We start from the raw sequence: 19,143 nt of genomic DNA, 5'->3' as shown, positions 1-19,143 counted from the left end.
AGGAAGGTAGATATATTCGACATGCATGAAACATTAATACATTTCGTTGATTTACTCTCTTAATTATAAAACATTATCCTGCTATGTGAGGATATTCACTTAGAATGGAAAATTATGCTCTAGGTTTCTGATGTGCCCATCTACGTATGGAATTCTGGCCAGTAATGTAGCATTAATGGCCGGAGAAGGCTCATTGCTTTGTGCACACAGAGAAGCAACGGAACTGTCCCTTTGCAAATGCATGAGGGCTCAATAAACCTATACAGATTATGACGGCTTGATATTTTTCAAATTCATAATGGTGTTTTAACAATTAGAACATATCAAAAGGTACAGGCAATATCAAAATGTGAAATGGGGGCAGGGTTTACAAAGAGGCATACGGTTCAGGCAGCATGGATACATTTTTCTCAATTTTTCGGCACTTCTTATCGCGAGTACGGGTGGGGAAAGGATTTTAAATATACAAAAAATAAAATAAAATTGATACATTTAGCATAAAAGTTAGGCATGCAGTGATTATATCATAGGCACTCTCACCAAGGAGGAAAGATGATGATGACAAGAAGATTAGCCAATAATTAGAGAACATCGACAGATGTTCAATCAATTTCAGAAAGAAAAAGAAAAGAATTATTCGAAAAGTGGCCCTCAGGGCCAATATACACATTGTCCGTAGTCCATGGTCATGAAAACATTGTCCATTATGGTTCACATTATATTCAGCACAAAATAAGAATACTTAAAAAAACAAAAAACCATTGCCTGTCAGATACTCAAACTTGTACATGTGATATCATTTTTAAGAAACAATTTATTACTAAAGAGGGGGGGGTAGGGTTATTTCACATAGATCTGAAAGAAAGGAATCCTTTCATTAAGCTTGCCATGCGATTCACATTTGTGCTACTGTACCCAGACGAAATGTGGTAAGAAGCACTCACAATGAGCACGATTATACACATCTTGACACGAGTAATGTGTCTCTTGGATCATGGTCTACGAGCATCCATGACCAAATTAATGACAAGAGGATTGCTGCCAATGCTTACTTCGTGGAAACGAAGAAAAGCTTGGAAAATATCAGGATGACATCGTTTAGAGGAGCAAGACCATACTTGGATGATCCATTCACATCTACAAGAAGCAACCAAGACAATATGCGCAGGGGCGGGGGGGTAGGGAGGGGGATGAAAGAAGATATTTTTAGAAGCAACAGTCTGCCATGTCACAGTATCATCTCTACAAGGTTTGTGTATTTCAGTATATCAAGAGGGCATGGACGGCTGCATAAGAACATCCTATTTCACTGCCCATCACCATGGCCAATTCAAATGATGCACAAACGTGTTCAAGCACGTGTTGTAATTAACCCAATTAAACCTTCCACTGACCCAATTAGCCTTCAAACAGGTAAAGGGAAAATTCCCGAAACTAGAAGACGACCTTGAAGGGGGAGGAGCAATACTAAAGGGGAGGGGCATAGGCGTAAAGACATCTATTGGAGAAAGAATTCAGGGGTATGAATTATACTGAAAGGGGGCAGGTGTTTGTTCACAAGGATGATGCATCTTCCAAAGTACATGTATACTCCTAGGTGACATATCAGGAACCAAACAAGGGAAAGACACCTGAATATCAAGCAACACGTACATTATTCTGAACATATGTTTTGGTAGTTTTGCTGGGAAGGGGGGGTTGTAATGATGACTAATTTAATATGCACTATCCACTCATTGGAATGTATGGCTACACACAGCTAGAGCTGAAAGAAGAACAGGTACATGTAGACAGAGAGAATGAAGAGACAAGGAGAGGGAGAAAGTGCTTGAAGGTGAAGGAAAAAACAGCGTGACATGTCACGTGGCAGCACAAGACTAAACTGAGCAGGATCAATCAGCTGGCTGGGCCGGCCCAAGGCCTTCATTCCGATATCAACCTCTCAGCTCCAATCAGCTGTTCCACTTTTAATAGGAAGGGGATACCCCCTTGCTGGAATGCAGAGCTATTACCATAACAAGGGCTTCTTATCGAGGTCTATAACCGTACATCAACAACGATGTGAACCGCTGATTGGGAGGATAGGGGAAGGGCAGAGAGGACAGGAAAAGAGAGAGAGAGAGAGAAAGGCAACGCTTGCCTCCGATTCAGCATACTCTATGACCACATGGAGAACGATGTCAGTAAATGTAGTCTCCATCACCAGACCTTTCAAGTAAGTGATACCCAGAAATGTCTGCTCTACCATATACTACCATCATGAATCGAGTTACATGTGCCAAGCGGTTGTCACAGTGTTCCAACAGTCTGGCACTTGGCTTACGCTAAAACAAATAAGGACACCGTGATCAGTCGGTCGCCAAATCACGCAACTAGTTCTTTAGACAGATCCAATATGGGCATCTCTTTTCCTTCCTCAACTTTCATGCTGATAGACTATTAAACTGTCTTCTCCCATAAGAAGGCATGTCAGGTACAGTACTGGGGCTGATTGACTAAGACTACTATACAAGAACATTTGTGTAGTCTGGCAATGTACACTCCTAAGGGTAATGGACACGGTGCTCTGGAATGTAAGGAATGTCAACAGCATGCTGTCTATGAATGGACTTATGAAGGGGTCACCGGTGGGGTAAGATGAGAGGTCATTAAAATCATTATTATCAAGACAATTAAATGGTTTTTCTTTAATTCAAAAACAAAAGCAGTTTAGATAACTTCATTGAAATCATTCCGAATTCAAATTTTGTTCGGGATTACTTAAATTCCTAACAAATGATTGAATGGAAGTTCATGATATACCTCTATAAGACTTGTACAGCGGTACATGTATATCACTACATCATCCCTCCTAAATAATTTGTTCAGTCAACCCCCTGACCTGGAGTGGAACATTCCCAATATGCCTTGTGGAATATCAATGCATGTGTACATATTAGGATTCTTCCACTCACTCCCCGAGGGGTGCAAGAGGGTCACTATTCATGGAGGGCTTTAAGTATCTGACAGGCAAGGGTTTTATTTTTCTCTCTTTTCAGAATCCTCCAAGCTGTTCAATGAAATAATACTGCTGGATTGAGTCTCCCAAACAAACAATGGCACGAGCTCAATTTCTCATTAAATAAAAGAGACCCTGAGGGATTCACATATTCCAAACTTCCCAAACAGGGTCAAATAAACATGACACTATTCAAAGAAATGAATCCATCCCCTGGCAATATGGAATGTTACTGCTGAAAGAATTCAATCCTTTTAGACGAGCTTGAGAATAGCTGTGGCAAACCTAATCAAAATGCACTGTACTCATCATACTACATGTATCAGGTTGATTGTAATTGAAATGTATTCCTAAATGCCAGAAGGGCGTGACAACCCCGTTTTACAAAATGATATATATATGTTAATGTCTCTCTAGCTCTAGGCCTGTCTTAACTTTCTACTGACTACACAAATACAGCATTGGATTACAAAAGAGTTTTCAATCTTTTGATTGTTGGGAACAATATCCCTTGCCACTCCGCTTTGACATTGGGGTTAAACAATTCCATTTTGCCACAAATACCCTCAGAAGCCCAAGGAAATTACGTTAACCTATATTCCATCAATGCATTGAATTCGCTCAGAGCATAAACACGATCAAATGCCATGCCTTTTTTCTACACATATTGGTTAAAAAATAAACAGCTTGAAAGATTCTGAGATACAAAGGGGCAGCCAATTCAATATACAGTACACAATGATGACCGTTATCTGTTATATATATCAATAAACACTCGGTATTTTTTTCTTCATAATTTACTCTCTTTCTCTATACACATAAATAAGGCTTATATAGCAGTAAATCGTATCACTTTGTTTGTATTTCATAATTTTGCAGGCAAAAATGGGATTCGGGAAATTGATTTCCTTGGCTCAAATGGCACTGACATGGTAACCATGACAACTTTAATTCAATGTACCATAGCTTCAAGAGAATTCTTTGTCACTGCAACTATTGCTTTACAGTCAGGGGGTGGTTTCACAAAGAATGAATTGTGGCTTAAAGTGATTCCGAGCACTCTAAAATGTACACGGTGTTCAAATAGGGAAGAGGCACAGGTCTGATGGTACAAGACTTTGCACGACACAAAAGAAAGATGCTCTTTTCGTTGAGGCGTAGCCGAGTTGAAAAGAGTATGTCTTCGTAACACAGAATGCGAAATGTCGCACCATTGCATGAACAGGAATATTCGCTATATGTGTTAGTAAAAGGCCTTGGAAGTTAGCGAAATTAAGAATTTTTTTCCTACAATAATCTATGAAAATGAGGGACAGCATTAATGTAAGCATCAAGCATGCATCTGCAGCAACAGAGCGCATTTAGCCAGTAGGCCAAATGTGAACTGCACCTGCATTTATTTGAATTGAATTATATTGTAACGTCGCATCCTTAGCCGTGCAACGGTACATTTTGGAAGGTACATGTGCAACGGTTATGAAGGTTGTTAGACTTTCGGCTTCCCATTAGCTTGCATACAACAAGCTTAGTAGGCATTATACACTAATCATTCAATGTGTAATCTTATTGATGATTTAACAGATAAAAGGGCCCTCTGCGTATCTGACCATTACATTACCGTATGATCTACCACACAATAGTATAAGATACAATTTAAGTTTAATCCAGATTTTATTCTTTGTGAAACCACCCCTAGATACTTAATCAGCCAAGACCAACATCAATGGTTGAAAAAAAAAATAAAAAGACCAATTGAATGAATTGAAAAGTGACAGTAACAAATTGTGAGAATGAACTAATATGATCTCCCATTTTTGCCTTCATATTCCAGACCTGCTCTGCAAAAAAAAAAAAAAGATTATCATTAAATGCTATCAAGGTCTACTTCCTTTTAGTAGGAAAACCAGGATGTGATTCATTAATAGGCAAAATCAAATCTAAGACCAATCATTCTAGACCGATGAAATGTCAAAACAAAATTGATTTTATTTCTTTGAATGTCTTCAAATGAATTTTAGTCTTTTAATGAATCAACTCTGGGCCTGTGTTTCACTACACATGTAATTGGTAACAAGTATCACAAACTGGCTCTCAGCCAATCAAATGCCATCATTTCAGAAGCTAGGTTAACAGTGGCTCGTTACCGAATTCTTGATGACAAGTTTTGTGAAACAGGGCCCAGAATGGCATCAAGTCATGGAATACAGGATCATGCCAGACTGGCTCGGAACAGGTTACACTAGACATCCTGGAACATACAAAACTCTTGACAGGATTGTTGCAGATCAATGATCAAATCAAATTGCACTCACAAATGAAATCTTGTTACTTGTCAAAACCAATTAAGAGATTGAAGGACCGATTTGTTCTCATGCAGAGCAGGTTGGGTAGGATTTGTTCATACATTCACTTTTACTGTTTAAAATTTGAACAAGTCTACTGCAGTTGATTATTCCTTCCTATTACCACAAATGAAAGGCATCATTCTGGAAAAGCAATGTTCTGAAGGTCGTTCATTCCACAGGAGCATCCCTAGGAGTTGTCCGTCTGCATGAAGCTGGTGTCGTAAGCCATGATCAGCGTTTTGATGTGACCTAGAAGATCATGGAGCTCCCGCCAACGTTTTTCCTTTTTCCCGTAGCCCTCGTCCTGCAAATGTGATGGAATCAAGAGAGAGGGGGGGGGGGAGTGTTAGACAGAAATATATGCACGCAAATGAAGCTGCTATCAAAATACCTGTGATGGAATCGTGATTTTTTATTCCAGGGAGGAGTTTCACAATGCATTGGTCCTTGCTCAATCATGTTCAGAGAATACACGTTAGCACAAGGTTATATGATAAATATTATGTGGATATTAATAGCATTAAGTATGACTGTAAGTTGCGCTTATGTCTTTGTGAAACACCCCCGCCTGTGAGGACATATGTGTCTTGTTTGTAAATTTCAGATGATTTATAGTCCTGAGTGGAAGTAATTCCCAAAGGCCATCCAGAACCCTGGACCTTGCGGTTCTGGAGACTTACCTGAATGATCTTGTTGTATTCCTCTATCACTTTGTCTTGGAGAGAATCGTATTCCTTGCTGCCTTTCTTGGTCTCATTCAGCTCATCTCTCAGGTCCTTGAACTGCTGCTTGATGCGTTCAATCGACTTGTGGAACTCTCGGTACTCGGGATAAAGTCTGTTGAAGTCCTCCTTATACCTGTTGCGCTGCTCAACCGTTGTGATTGTCGTGTACTCCCTGCAAGACAGAATAAGCATAGCACAATTTTTTTTTTCATCAGCTGAATTCCGAAACATTGTCTTCATCACTATCTACACATACATTACCATCACTTATAATAGCATTATGGGTGAATTGGAATGCTCCTAATGATAACATCTTGGGAGCATTATTATAAATTATTCTACCTGTCAATCAAGAATGATGAATCTTGAAATATAAGAAAAATATGAACAATAAGAGAAAGTATTTCTTAGGCATACACAATATGACTATAACACTGCAATATTGTAACTTTAAAACTTTAATGAAAAGAAAATATGATCAAGTTGACATGCCCCATGATACTATAAAAGAATGGGTGTTTGAAGTTTTATCTTTTTTGACTGTACATCAGGCTATGAAACCAAGATTTCCTCCATCCCAAAGACAAGGATCCACAAAAATGAGTCATAACAGTTTCAAAACTAAACAACTGTTTCTCCCTTTTGTTGATGGGAAAAACATATTGCCTTATCAAGATTTCACAGCTGGTGTTAAACAAGTACCCCAAAATGAAATAATGAGCATTATCATTTCTTACATCTGGTATTCTGGAACAACGGAAGTGGAAGAAACATCTCCAGAGGGGGACTCCTTGCCAACCGGCCTCTTCTCCTCTTTGACGGACTTGGAGACCGACGATGTCTTCGAACTCTTCTCACTCCGCCCCGAAGCACGACTATGATCCCGGCTACTGCTGCTGCTTGAAGACTTGGTGATTCCTCCGGTCACCACTGCAGGTGCGGCGGCGATGCTGGAGTTGGTGCCATTGCCCGTCGAGTCGCAGCAATCCGGGGAATTGCGGGTGGTGCTGACCGACGGTGACGACAAGGCACTTTGTTGCGCATGGTTGCTGGAAGGTGAGTTGCTGATGGTGGTCGTGGTGGAAGGAGGGGCGTTGGTGGTCGAGGAAGGGCTAGGCACTTTCTTGAAGAGGCCTATCGGGCTAGGGACCTTCTTGGTGATGCTTAGGGCGCTGCTAGGGCTCAGTTGGGGCTGCTGGTCTACAGATTTAGGCCCTGCTCCCATTGATGCAGAACCATGGGCAATACGAGGCTTCTTTGTCTTGTAGTCTTTGACTTCTGGCAAGAGTGGCCGTTTCTGTAAACAGTAAGGAGTCATCAATCCCTAAATTTCAATTCATGAACCATGAGACTTTAATGATAATTATTATAAAAATAGCTGGATATTCATAGAGCGCTTTTTGCCTGACCATACAAAACACTGCTATTAATACCCCGGCTTTAGCTGTGCTGCCATATAGGCAATTAGGCGCTGAAGCTTTCAAAGAATTTCTTCCTACCGGGTACCCAGTCACTTCACCTGGGTTGAGTGCAGCACAATGTGGATAAATTTCTTGAAGGAAAACATGCCATGGCTGGGAATCGTCCCATCCCTCAGATTTGTAAGATGAGAGTTATAACAACTTGACCGCGACGCCCCCACAAATGGGTCTTTATCAACTAAATTAGCCATGCGTTCTTGCCAAATATCCCTGCTAATCCAAGCTAATACAGTTTCTTCGAATCATTTTCACCGAATCAGACCGGACCGAGGTTTAACCAAAGATTTAAACAAAATCATTTTTAAAAACAGATCATAAACTCATGAAGGAAAATCACAATAAGATTTTAGTTATTGCTGCTGAATTCTGCTAATTTTCTCTATCTCATCTAACAATTTCCATATGCTTGAAGTGTGAACCCTTTGTTTGAATTCAAAACTTTATTTACAAATTTGCTTGTTTTGTACAGCTGTTCACTCAATTTGAGGAATAAGAGATCCCCAAATTGGTTGCTTCCCCAGCCTGTTAACAATTCAAACCGTATTCAATTTCCTTGTGTGAGCGAGACGATCACACATGAGCACGACTTACAGTAGAGGACTTGGTGCCAGAGTCCGGTTTCTTCCGATGGCTTGGGGTAGACTTGGAGGTGGCATGAGTACTTGGGCTACCCGTAGCAGTTGTAAGACCGGAGTTGGTTGATGTATGGTGAGGGGAGGGCTGCGATTGGGGCGATGGAGAGTCCTTTACCCCGCACTCCGCTTTCTTCCTGCTCAAATTCAAAAAGTAAACCCATAGACAATTAAGGACTTCATAATATTAATTTTCTTCAAGAATTTTTTGGGGTATGTGTTCAATCAATTTTATTCTAGATAAACAATTTATTCCCGATTACAGCTGAGATAAATAGATTGTTACACACTACATGTACGTGTGAACATACTTATGATAAATGCTAAGGTGTCTTTTATGTAGCTATTTTTCAACCACAACCTCAATTGAACAGGAAAAAAATCATGCAATCTGTATTTTATTTGTAGCATATAATGCTGGTATCTTTGAGACATCCATTTAGCCCTTAAAGGGCCTTGCTATAAATAAAAACTATTATTTTGAGAAAAAAAAAGGTTTTATAACCCTCCAATTCTACTTCGCCCTCCCATTTTCATCTCCCCCGTCTCTCCCCACCCTCCTTACTCCCCACCCCCTTTCCTCTTCTTAACCCCTATCCACCCCACCCCCTTCTCCCTGTAAAAGTAATCTATAAAGAAAAACCTTGTGAACTAGCCCAATTTCAAGAGGCGACTGATACATAACCTGACTATCAAGGAGGATTACTTTGAATCAGAATCAGATTGTGTCTTACCCCAAAACAGAAGAACATACAGTAAACAAACAAGGAACTTTCATAAAGCAGGGTAGTATGCATGGGTGCTGGTATACATTCTTGTTGATAAGCCAAATCTCTAATAATAATAACAATAACCTTACAGACCCAGGCTATATCCACCTCAGCTCCAAAGAACTGTTCTGCCAGCAGACCCTGCCTAACCCTTCTTTCATTCTAAAATGCTGAACACCTGGCTGGAAGGCAGATAAACCAATTTTCTCAATAAAAGTCTTTGGTATGACTCGGCCAACCATTGAACCCACAACCTCCTGCTCAAGCGAGTGTCAGGAGCTCAACAAACTGAGCTTTAAACTATACAAATGACAGATCTGATTAAGAAAAAAATTCTATATTGATAGCCACTGGAGTTCATACCATTCAATAAAATTATAATAACTACATTTACACAGGTGTAATTTACCCCCCCCCCCCCTCCTCCTCCTCTTCAAAATAAATAATAAATTAATTTTTTTTTTCAAAGTCCAGTGTCAGAACTACTAAAAATATATCAGAATTCATTTTTTCCTACTATCTAAGTTATTTATAGGAACTAATTGTGAATGACAATTATACTTCTTGAAGATGATATGACAGTTCCCCTCACCTTTGAAGGAGTTGCTTGTCTGCCTCTGAGTATGCCGGCCAATCTAAGTTGACTTCATTGTACAAGTTTTTGTTAAGTACGTAGGAATTATCCCTGGCAAGAGTTGCTACCTGTAAAGCAAGCATAGAGAGAGAGAGAGAAAATTTTAAGATTACCGGCAGATAAATAAACCGTGAAGAAATAAGGAAGAAAGAGGGACAGACAGACTTTGATCCACAGACAGGACAAACAGTTCATCTATTCACATCGAAATGGGTGTAGCCCAACTAGAAATTAGCTAAAACATCAAATGTACTAAATAGAAATTAGACCAAATTGTTAACAAATAAACTAGCCATAAACAAACTACGAGCTATAAGATGAGACTAAGCAGAAAGCAAACAATATTGGTGTTGACCAAGAGGACATTTACTGTTTCAACTTTTTTCCCTCATTTTTTCCCAATTTTTTTTCCGTTTTGCTTAAAATATTTCCATTTCCAATGTTTATGTACTTAAAATCTGCATTTTACGCAATACAGAAAGCAAGATACGGCAACAACATCTTTATAATGTCATCGCAGTTAATTCTACTGTACTATTTATTTCAAAAGGTGGTTTACCACATCATAAATGTCAGAGGTTTAAAGAGAGTATTGACTTTTGGGAGAGGTAATTTTGCAAGCCTGGTGATTTTTTTTGTTCAAATGTCAATGTAGTTGTAGTTATATTACCTCCTATTCAATACATAACAAGTTATGCGGCTTTTCTGCCAAGGTGCCATATATAGACCAAACAAATATCTGATTGTGAATTGCATGTAATTTCATTAAACTACTAAATTAATATATTTTCAATAATTCAAATTTTTCATTCAGCTTGAATTTCTCTATTCGATATCCATTTACAATAATACTTTACTATCAATTTATCAAACTGAATAAATCGTACACTTGTTTATCAATTCATTTGATTACAAAATATAATTCATGTATCAATTCATCAACCAATATCTTCATCTCAGTTGGCGGATTTGCTCACTAAAACAGGGATATACATTCATTTATTTATTTATTTGTTTGTTTATTCATTCATTTATTTATTCATTGGTATTCATTTATTTATTTATCCATTTATTAATTTATTTGTTTATTTATTTAATTCAATCATTCATTTATTTATTTTTTGTATTCATTTGCTCATTTACCCATTTATCAATATCATCTATCTTTATTATTTCATTATTTTCATGCATTTTTATACGTTCATGTATTTTTCTCCATTTATGGATTTACTTATTCATTCGCCCATTCATTCATCCATCCATCCACCTATCCATACATTCATCACTTCATTCATTCAATTTTTTTTTTTTGGTGGGGGGGTTAAATTCATTAATCAATAGCTGGTGACTTGCCATTTAAAAATGTGATGGTAAAAAAAGTAATCATAGGTCAACGTCCTGCATAACAAAATTGTCTAAAGAGGAATTAAAAACGTTCTGACCAACAGACATATATTTCTTGAAGAGGTCAATGCTGTCTTAAATAGAACAAATAATTAGGTCAAGTATAAGCATGTGACATGTAATAGTGTGTCAACCAGAAGTCCATTAGCAATATGATCACTGACAAGTGACAACACTAAGTGATTCATGCAGCCACTGCCAATGCTAAAGTACTGTGTTCCCAAAACCAGTTACAATGCTGTCGTCATTCAAATATTATTCAAAAGCAGAGGTCTTGTGGCTCAGTGGATAGGTCTCCTGACTTTGATCCACAAGGTCTGGGGTTCAAATCTCACCACACCACCCACGTCCTGGCTTTGGCAAGGTGCTTATTCTTCATTTGCCACTTTTGTAATAAATGGGTACCTGGTAGGAAGAATTCCTCCAATGCTCGAGTGTCCGATCAGGGTAGCCGTGCTAAAGACAGGTTAATAGTATGCAGCCCTTAGAACATTATATAAATGTTGCATATTAATATCATTATCAAATTCATTTATTTCACATAAAATAAAGTGCAAAGTAGTATAAAGTGGCAAGGTAAAAGTGAGGGAGCGGCATAAGATAATTTTACAAGATAAGACGGACTCTTCCACGATCCAAGTTCGATAATTTAAACAGTTTGTAGTTATGGTCAAAATTGAACTGTCATTTTTTTTACCTTGACCACTGTTTCTCAATAAAGTTAAGGTCAATTATGCATTATTCCGACAGTGTAGATATCTACATTGTAGAAATCAACTTAATAGATATTCAGCAGTTTTCCCCATCTACAAGACTAGATCTCATCTGCTCATAACAGCAAATCCATTTTATGGACAATGCACTAGATATGTATTGCAAGTTATCATATTACATAATGATTACACAATAAACCATTACATCAAGCCTTACGCCGCAACACATGTACATGTACACCTAAATATAATAAGCCTTTTGAATTGCACATCCCTGCCTTAATCCTTTGCACAATCACACTTTAATCCCCTAATCCCTTCTGTTATATTTCCTTTTGTTCTCTGTTTAGCTAGTTTAGGATAGTGTTGATACAGTATGTACAGTACATGTCACTGCTACCTCTACAGTACAAACTGCAGACCTTACATACATGTACACTAACAGTCTGAGTACATGCTGGTATTGCTGGATATACATTTTTTTTAATGTAGGCCTATATGGAAAACAAAATGGATTCCTCTTCCATAAAAACTACTCATCCTTCTCATACTCACTGTTACTCTAATACACCTATCAATTGTAAGACGCACCCCTTGACCCCCGGGAATGGTGCGTCATGGGTGGGTCATTTACCAACAAATTAGTGACTCAGGGTACCGTCATGGAGGCAATTGGTCAGTCAGAGCATGGAGAATAGGTGCGTCATAGTCAGTCATTTTACCGGGGTGCGTCATAAAGCCTCAGCATGGTACGAACGGCTCTAGATCTGTCCACGCACTTTACTCACGTCGTCGGGCGTTTGTATTTAAACCCTGCATGCTCATCGGGATGCTCATCCTTGGATTAAAATCTTGTCTTGAATTTTCTGTCACCTTGCATAAGAAGTTATTTCACTTTTCTTTAGATCCATTTTTATATATCCAGCCCGCAAGCCCGCACGATGGCTTAGGATGAAAAACAAGTTTTTCTTGCAGCGCGCGTCTCGTACGTCGTTCCTCTCAGATCAAAAACTGATTATCTTGGGGGGGGGGGGTTCTTTGCAAAGGACGTCTTTCGTGTTGCGGATTTATGATGCGCCGTAGGACATTGGTTTTTTTTTTAATGCCTGCCAACATATTTTATTCATTTGTTGGTGAACAAAAACCGTTGCTTAATAATACCGTATTTGCCGGCGTAAAGGCCCCACCCCCATTTTGCGAATCATCTTTGAAAAAAAAATGCATGACAGAATACCCGGCGAAGTCGGAAAAAATCTTGGTTGGAAAATTGTTCAACAATCGCCACGGAATGGGAAATAATAAACACGCATGCTGTAATTCTTCTTACTGTTTCATCTTTTTCGGAAGGCGACGCAAGGAAAATAATCCACCATCGACGTGAAGAAACGGCCGATCGAGGTAATCAAGCGCTGCGGATGAAAACAAGAGCTGCGGAGGTAAACAAGCGCTGCGGAGGTAAACAAGAGTGGCGGAGATAAACAAGCGCTGCGACAGTAAACAAGCTCGGCGAATATATTTTATTTCTTTCAATTAACGTCTTCTTTTCATACAAATAAAGTTGAAGGTCAAGTCCACCTCAGAAAATGTTGATTTGAATCAATTGAGAAAAATCAGACAAGCACAATGCTGAAGATTTCATCAAAATTGGATGTAAAATAAGAAAGTTATGACATTTCAAAGTTTCGCTTATTTTTAACAAAACAGTTATAATATATGAATGAGCCAGTTACATCCAAATGAGAGAGTTGATGATGTCACTCACTCATTATTTCTTTTGTTTTGTATTGTTTGAATTATACAATATTTCAATTTTTACGAATTTGACGATTAGGACTTCCTTGCCTGAAACACAAAATGTTAAAATAATGGAATTCCACGTGTTCGGGGAGGAATGAAACTTCATTTCACATGACAATGAGGAGAAAATAAAAATATTTCATATTTCAAACAATAAAAAAACAAAAGAAATAGTGAGTGAATAACATCATGGACTCTCTCATTTCGATGTAGCTGGCTGTTCATATATCTTTTTTGTGAAATGAAGCGAAACTTTGAAATGTCATATTAACTTTCTTATTTTACATCCGATTTTGATGAAATTTTCAGTGTTATGCTTGTTGAATTTTTCTCTTTTTATTCAAATCAAAGTTTTTTTTGGGGGGGTGGACTTGTCCTTTAAATAAATACGCAAGCACGGGCAGTGTTTCAATGTTTTTTTTTTTATTGAAGTCGGTGATGTCACATGAGATAAATAATCTACAAGATGTACTGACATGCCATTGATTGAGTTTGCCGTGCCCGTTTGGGCATTTAGCATTACCTGCCAACAATCCGCTAGCATTGAGTGGGTTCAGAAGAGGGCTCTGCGTATCATTGCCTGGCCAAATGTCTTGACATACATTGAACTTCTACAAAGTATGAATGTGTCATCTCTTAAAGACAGACGGAGTGAGCTTCTTGAAGGATTTGCACGCTCGTTGCTAAAATCGAAACGACATCACCACTTCTTGCCTGAAACCCGTAGGGTTAGAACTGGTCTTTCCATAAGAAATGCACATCATCTTGAGATTCCTCAGACTAGAACAAAAAGATACCAACAGTCGCCAATCCCCCACTTTGTGCAATTGTTGAACTCTGTAATATAATGTAATTTTATATGCAGCTTTATTTTTTTAGCAACTGTAACACTTTTTGTACTCCACTTTGTTTATCTTTAATCTTATTGATTTTATTTTATGTTTGTCACCTTTTTATTCCAATGTTCTTTTTTTTACTTACTTGAGTTCCACTTACATGTAATACGACTATTCGATATGTAATTCTGCCCAACTTCAATGATTTTTTGGTTCATTTATTTATTTTTTACTATAAAGCATATACTGTACCAGTCACATTTCTTTGACTACCTATTTGCCTGTTTCGGCCGGAGAACATTGGATTCATTGCACTGAATTTGCTGTTCTCTGGTTTAGGCAGGTAAACATGGTAAACGGGTGGTCAAGGGATTGTGACTGGTGGTGTACTATCTACAGCATATCACATGGTTAATTCCAGAAGTTCATACCAATTTATTGTAACATCGTATTTATTTCGCTTTTGTTTTATGACTGTCATACAAGGCTCAAACTAATTGGAAATTGCAATTATTCACAACATTGATTTGGTTTATATTTTTATAGGACTTATATATTATTTAATTTGTCTTGCTATTTACAATTTTTTATATCATGTACATATTTTTCTTGTTTTAAATATATTTTAAAAGTGTAACTTAATTTATATATGCTTTTAATACTTGCAACTTTGCTGATGTGATTTTGACGATGATAGTTTTACAATGTTATAATTTCAATCAATAATCTTTTTTTGAGATTGTCCAAATTATTTTCTCTGGCTTTATTTGTTGATTATTTGTCAAGCACTAGAATTGTGATGTAATCTTTTAATAATATACATGTACATCTTTACTTTGTAAATATGATAATATGAGTCTTCGGACTTTTGTCATGTACCATTTTCACAATAAAACCAGAATTGAATTGAATTGAATAAATAACGAGTGAGAGAGAGGTAAAGACCAAGTGAAATAAAGACATTGGCGGCGGAAGCCCAAAGAATTAGAGGGGTCTACCTTAGTGATGGACAAATGTAAGTAAAATAATTTCACAAGCAAAAAAAAAGGTCATCAACCTAAATTTTAGGGGGGGGAGGACAAGAGACATTTTAGGGGTCCACCAGAATTTAGGGAGGGGGATGCAGGAAACAAAATTGACAAGCAAAAAAAAAGTTATGAACTAAAAATTTAGGGGGATCGTCCCCCATCTCAATTTTTTTGGGGACCTGCCCCCCGCCTATGAATAAAAAAGATGAACCCCGGGGGGCCACTTACATTGACGAGTGGATACCATGCGCGACCAAAAAAAAACGTAAAAAGGATGTCTTTTTCACGATAGGGCACGTTACGTACGTAACGTGATAAGGGTGTCAAAAACACAAAAATAAGGAAAAAGGGTATCTATTTCGCTAGGAAAAATACGTGTTTAGGGTCGAATTTGCGGGGATGATAAAACAAAATTAAAATGCTTTGTAAAGGATATCCTTTTTGCCCCAACACTTCGTGTTTAGATAGAGTCTGATTTGCGCGAGGTGTAGGAGGTGGGGTCGTACATTAGGTAAAGCCGACGACCAAAGAACCCGTAACAATAAAACATTCCTGTACTTAATTGTTTAAGGGTTCATTTCAGGGAATATTTGCCAAGAGTATCGTTTGTTTCCAATACTTGTTAAGGGTAGGGTTTCACCATGGAGCTAACAGAGAAGGGGTGCATTTTCAAAATATGGAAATTACGGTGTTTAGGGTGCTTTCGAAACCCCATGGTCGCGCATGGTATCAACTCATGAATGGAAGTGCCCCCCCCCCCCCGGAGATGAACACTGATTCTTTCTTGGAAGTTTACGTGGCCTTGAAAAAGACCGTTATTAATTCACGCACAAAGCAATTGTAATTGACATACCTTGTCATGTTCCCTCGGTCTCTTTCAGCGGGAAAATATTGAAGGCGGCATGATTCTTTTTTATACTTACGCTATTTTTCCACCTGCAATAGAATATTAAATTGCATGCAAACTTCGTGTATCACCGTGTCATCTTTATCGTCGCAAAAAAATCGTGTATACTATCATCATTTACTATTGTCAACATAAACGTGCTCTATCATCATCATCTTCGTCGCCATCATAATAATCCATAATGCCTAACCAGTAAAAATCTAAATCACTCATCTCAATGTTGTAACTTTAATTATCATTTTATGGCAATTCGTTGACACAATATCATTGTCACCATTTGCATTATCATCACATAATTCATCCAAAATATTTGTATTCACAACCAACCAGCCAATCATCACCACTACCGCCATTTCCCGCAGCAGACCACAGCACACATCGCAAGGTAGGTTTTTATTATTATTTATTGGCCGATGAGACTTGGAGATGCAAAACAAAAGAAAAGATCAAAAGGTAAATATTTTCATTTTATTTTCCATTACGATCGATGACGATGTAAAAATAAATTTAAAAATGTAGAACGAGGTGCTGCTAATCTTCCTGGCTCCTGCAAGGAAGATAAAAATGATAACATGTTAAATCAATGTTCCACATAATTTCATAAATAGTAATGACATTCATTTCAATTAGATGGGTTGTTGTCATAAGTCTACCAATACATATTGCAAACGTACTATTACACATGCTATTGCCGGGGAATGCCGGCCCCAGACCCCCAGACAGAGTCAGATCGCTTGAGTTGCACGGTCTCTGAGCTCTGCTACGTTATATGGAAACAAATTTAGACCTAAATAGAATTTAATTTGAAAAGTAAGTTATCACGTACCGGTACTGAAATGTTTTCTTAGTTAAGTCATGCTTTTTACTATTTCATCCTATAAACGCGCTGTTTTAACTACCATTACAATGGACAATGGAAGCGTCACTGTAGTCCCAAACGTACGCATACGTGCTGTTTTGACCACGTATTCAGTGTTGCCATCAATCTCCATCCCCAAATTTTCAATATTTGGGGATTTTGAGAAGCCTTTGGGGATGAAAAAAAATTATTTGGGATTAAAAGAAATTTGGGGATTTTTCATGCAATTTAGGGTATTTTTGAAGGTTTTGATGAAAAGCACCGATTCGTTATTTTTCAGTAATATGATGCTAAAATACATGAGATATATCACTCTTATGCTAAAATATGTAGATCATCCGCAATTCAACCGATGAATTCATTTTACATTGAACTTCATTGGTTGAAAATATGCGGTAAATGGTGGGGTTGCCAATCTACTTTGAATCGAAACCTAAAAAAAAGAAAAAAAATCTGCTGTGTGTTGTATGAACACATCAACTAATTTGGGGCAACAACCATGATAAATATCCTCACTTTTTCATAAATTATTGTGATTTAAATAATTTGGGGATTTAGGTTCCAATTTGGGGATTTTTCGAGTGCCATTTGGGGATTTTATTCAGCTCGGACCTAGTACTGGCAACATCACGGTATTCAGCGTTCGCGGGACACGGCTTTTGACTATCGTCACGTATAGGCCGCACCCCGACTTTGCTTCTTTTTCTCATCAAAAAATAGTGCTGCCTATACTATAGACGCCGGCAAATACGGTAGTTCATGATTAAAATGCGATACCAAAGACAGTCCTTTCAAAGACCCTCTCGTGCATTCGCCCCCTGAATGGGTATTATTCCATAGTACTTTGCAAGGTTCCTTCGCGAGAGATGTACGTACAGTACAGCGGCACGTTCGTGCCGCGCCCGCGGAGATTTACTTGACGGAGTGCGTCATAGAGACAGTCGATGGTCAGTCAAAATCCAGCACTGGTGCGTCATATTTTTTCGTCCAGGCACAGTCATCGTAAGAAAAGGTCCGTCACAGTCGAGACACACAGGTGCGTCATGGTACATGAAAATCCGACTCACATCTGACAAGTGACGCACCATCCCGGGGGTCAAGGGGTGCGTCTTACAATTGATAGGTGTATAAAGTCTGCTACTGCTGCTTATACTTCTACTGCTACTACTGCTACTATTATCACTACTACCACTACCACTACTACCACAACAACCACTACTACTACTATTACTACTATTACTACTACTACTACTATTACTACTACTAATACTTACTACTACTACTACTACTACTACTACTTACTACTACTACTACTACTACTACTACTACTACTACTACTACTACTACTACTACTACTAATAATAATAATAATACTTCTACTACTACATGTACTACTACTTATATACTACTTCTACTAATGTACCTGTAGTACACGTAATGCATCTTTTTCCCAGAAATATTGAAAGTTTTGGGAACATGTACACATTGGTCACCCTTTCGCGCTACATACATGTCATCACCCGATACATTAATAGCAAGCTCTAGATGTACAGCTGAGATAAATGGAAAAATCAACAAACTAACAAGAGAGTGACTCATTCTGGGATTTATTGTACATCCCTATCAATTGCAAAATCCGATGCCAAAATGTGTCCTCAATGCCATTCTTTTTGCCCTTCAAAGCCTTTTTGGATCTTTATCAATAAGCCTAGCAGCTGGGACTGCCACAGAGAAATAAAGCACAATGCGCAGAAACTTTGCCTCTTTCTCTCTGGAAATGGAATTTTGATGATTGATCAATTGCAGACATACATTGTCAACTGCTTACGAGAATGGATTACATGTTGGAGTTTCTAGACAATCACAAAAGGACAAGGGTTATTTGCATTCATGCCAAAAAACTACATGTACATGACATGTAGCCTGCAGGCTTATAATGTACATTGTACATGTACATACATATACTGTACAAATAGAAAGAACTGTGATAACCACATCTATTAAAATGTGATTT

At 38.1% G+C, this 19,143-nt stretch overlaps 1 protein-coding gene across 1 annotated transcript in view; it reads right to left on the bottom strand.

Annotated features, from left to right (window-relative positions):
* Positions 1 to 295: 295 nt before the first annotated feature.
* LOC121415211 (RNA polymerase II elongation factor ELL-like) overlaps positions 296 to 19,143 on the bottom strand; it is a 52,248-nt gene continuing 33,400 nt past the window's right edge. Inside the window, exons 7-11 of the mRNA XM_041608378.1 lie at positions 9,544 to 9,653; positions 8,141 to 8,318; positions 6,806 to 7,365; positions 6,024 to 6,240; positions 296 to 5,647 (exon numbers count right to left, since the gene is read on the bottom strand). Coding sequence (XP_041464312.1) covers positions 5,531 to 5,647; positions 6,024 to 6,240; positions 6,806 to 7,365; positions 8,141 to 8,318; positions 9,544 to 9,653 — 1,182 coding nt within the window. The 3' untranslated portion in view covers positions 296 to 5,530. The remainder of the gene's footprint in view (positions 5,648 to 6,023; positions 6,241 to 6,805; positions 7,366 to 8,140; positions 8,319 to 9,543; positions 9,654 to 19,143) is intronic.

This window comes from Lytechinus variegatus, chromosome 5 (genome assembly GCF_018143015.1).
Source record: "Lytechinus variegatus isolate NC3 chromosome 5, Lvar_3.0, whole genome shotgun sequence".
Classification (NCBI taxonomy): Eukaryota; Metazoa; Echinodermata; class Echinoidea; order Temnopleuroida; family Toxopneustidae; genus Lytechinus; species Lytechinus variegatus.
The sequence above is the reverse complement of the archived record's forward strand: the minus strand, read 5'-3'. Positions and strand labels throughout refer to the sequence as shown.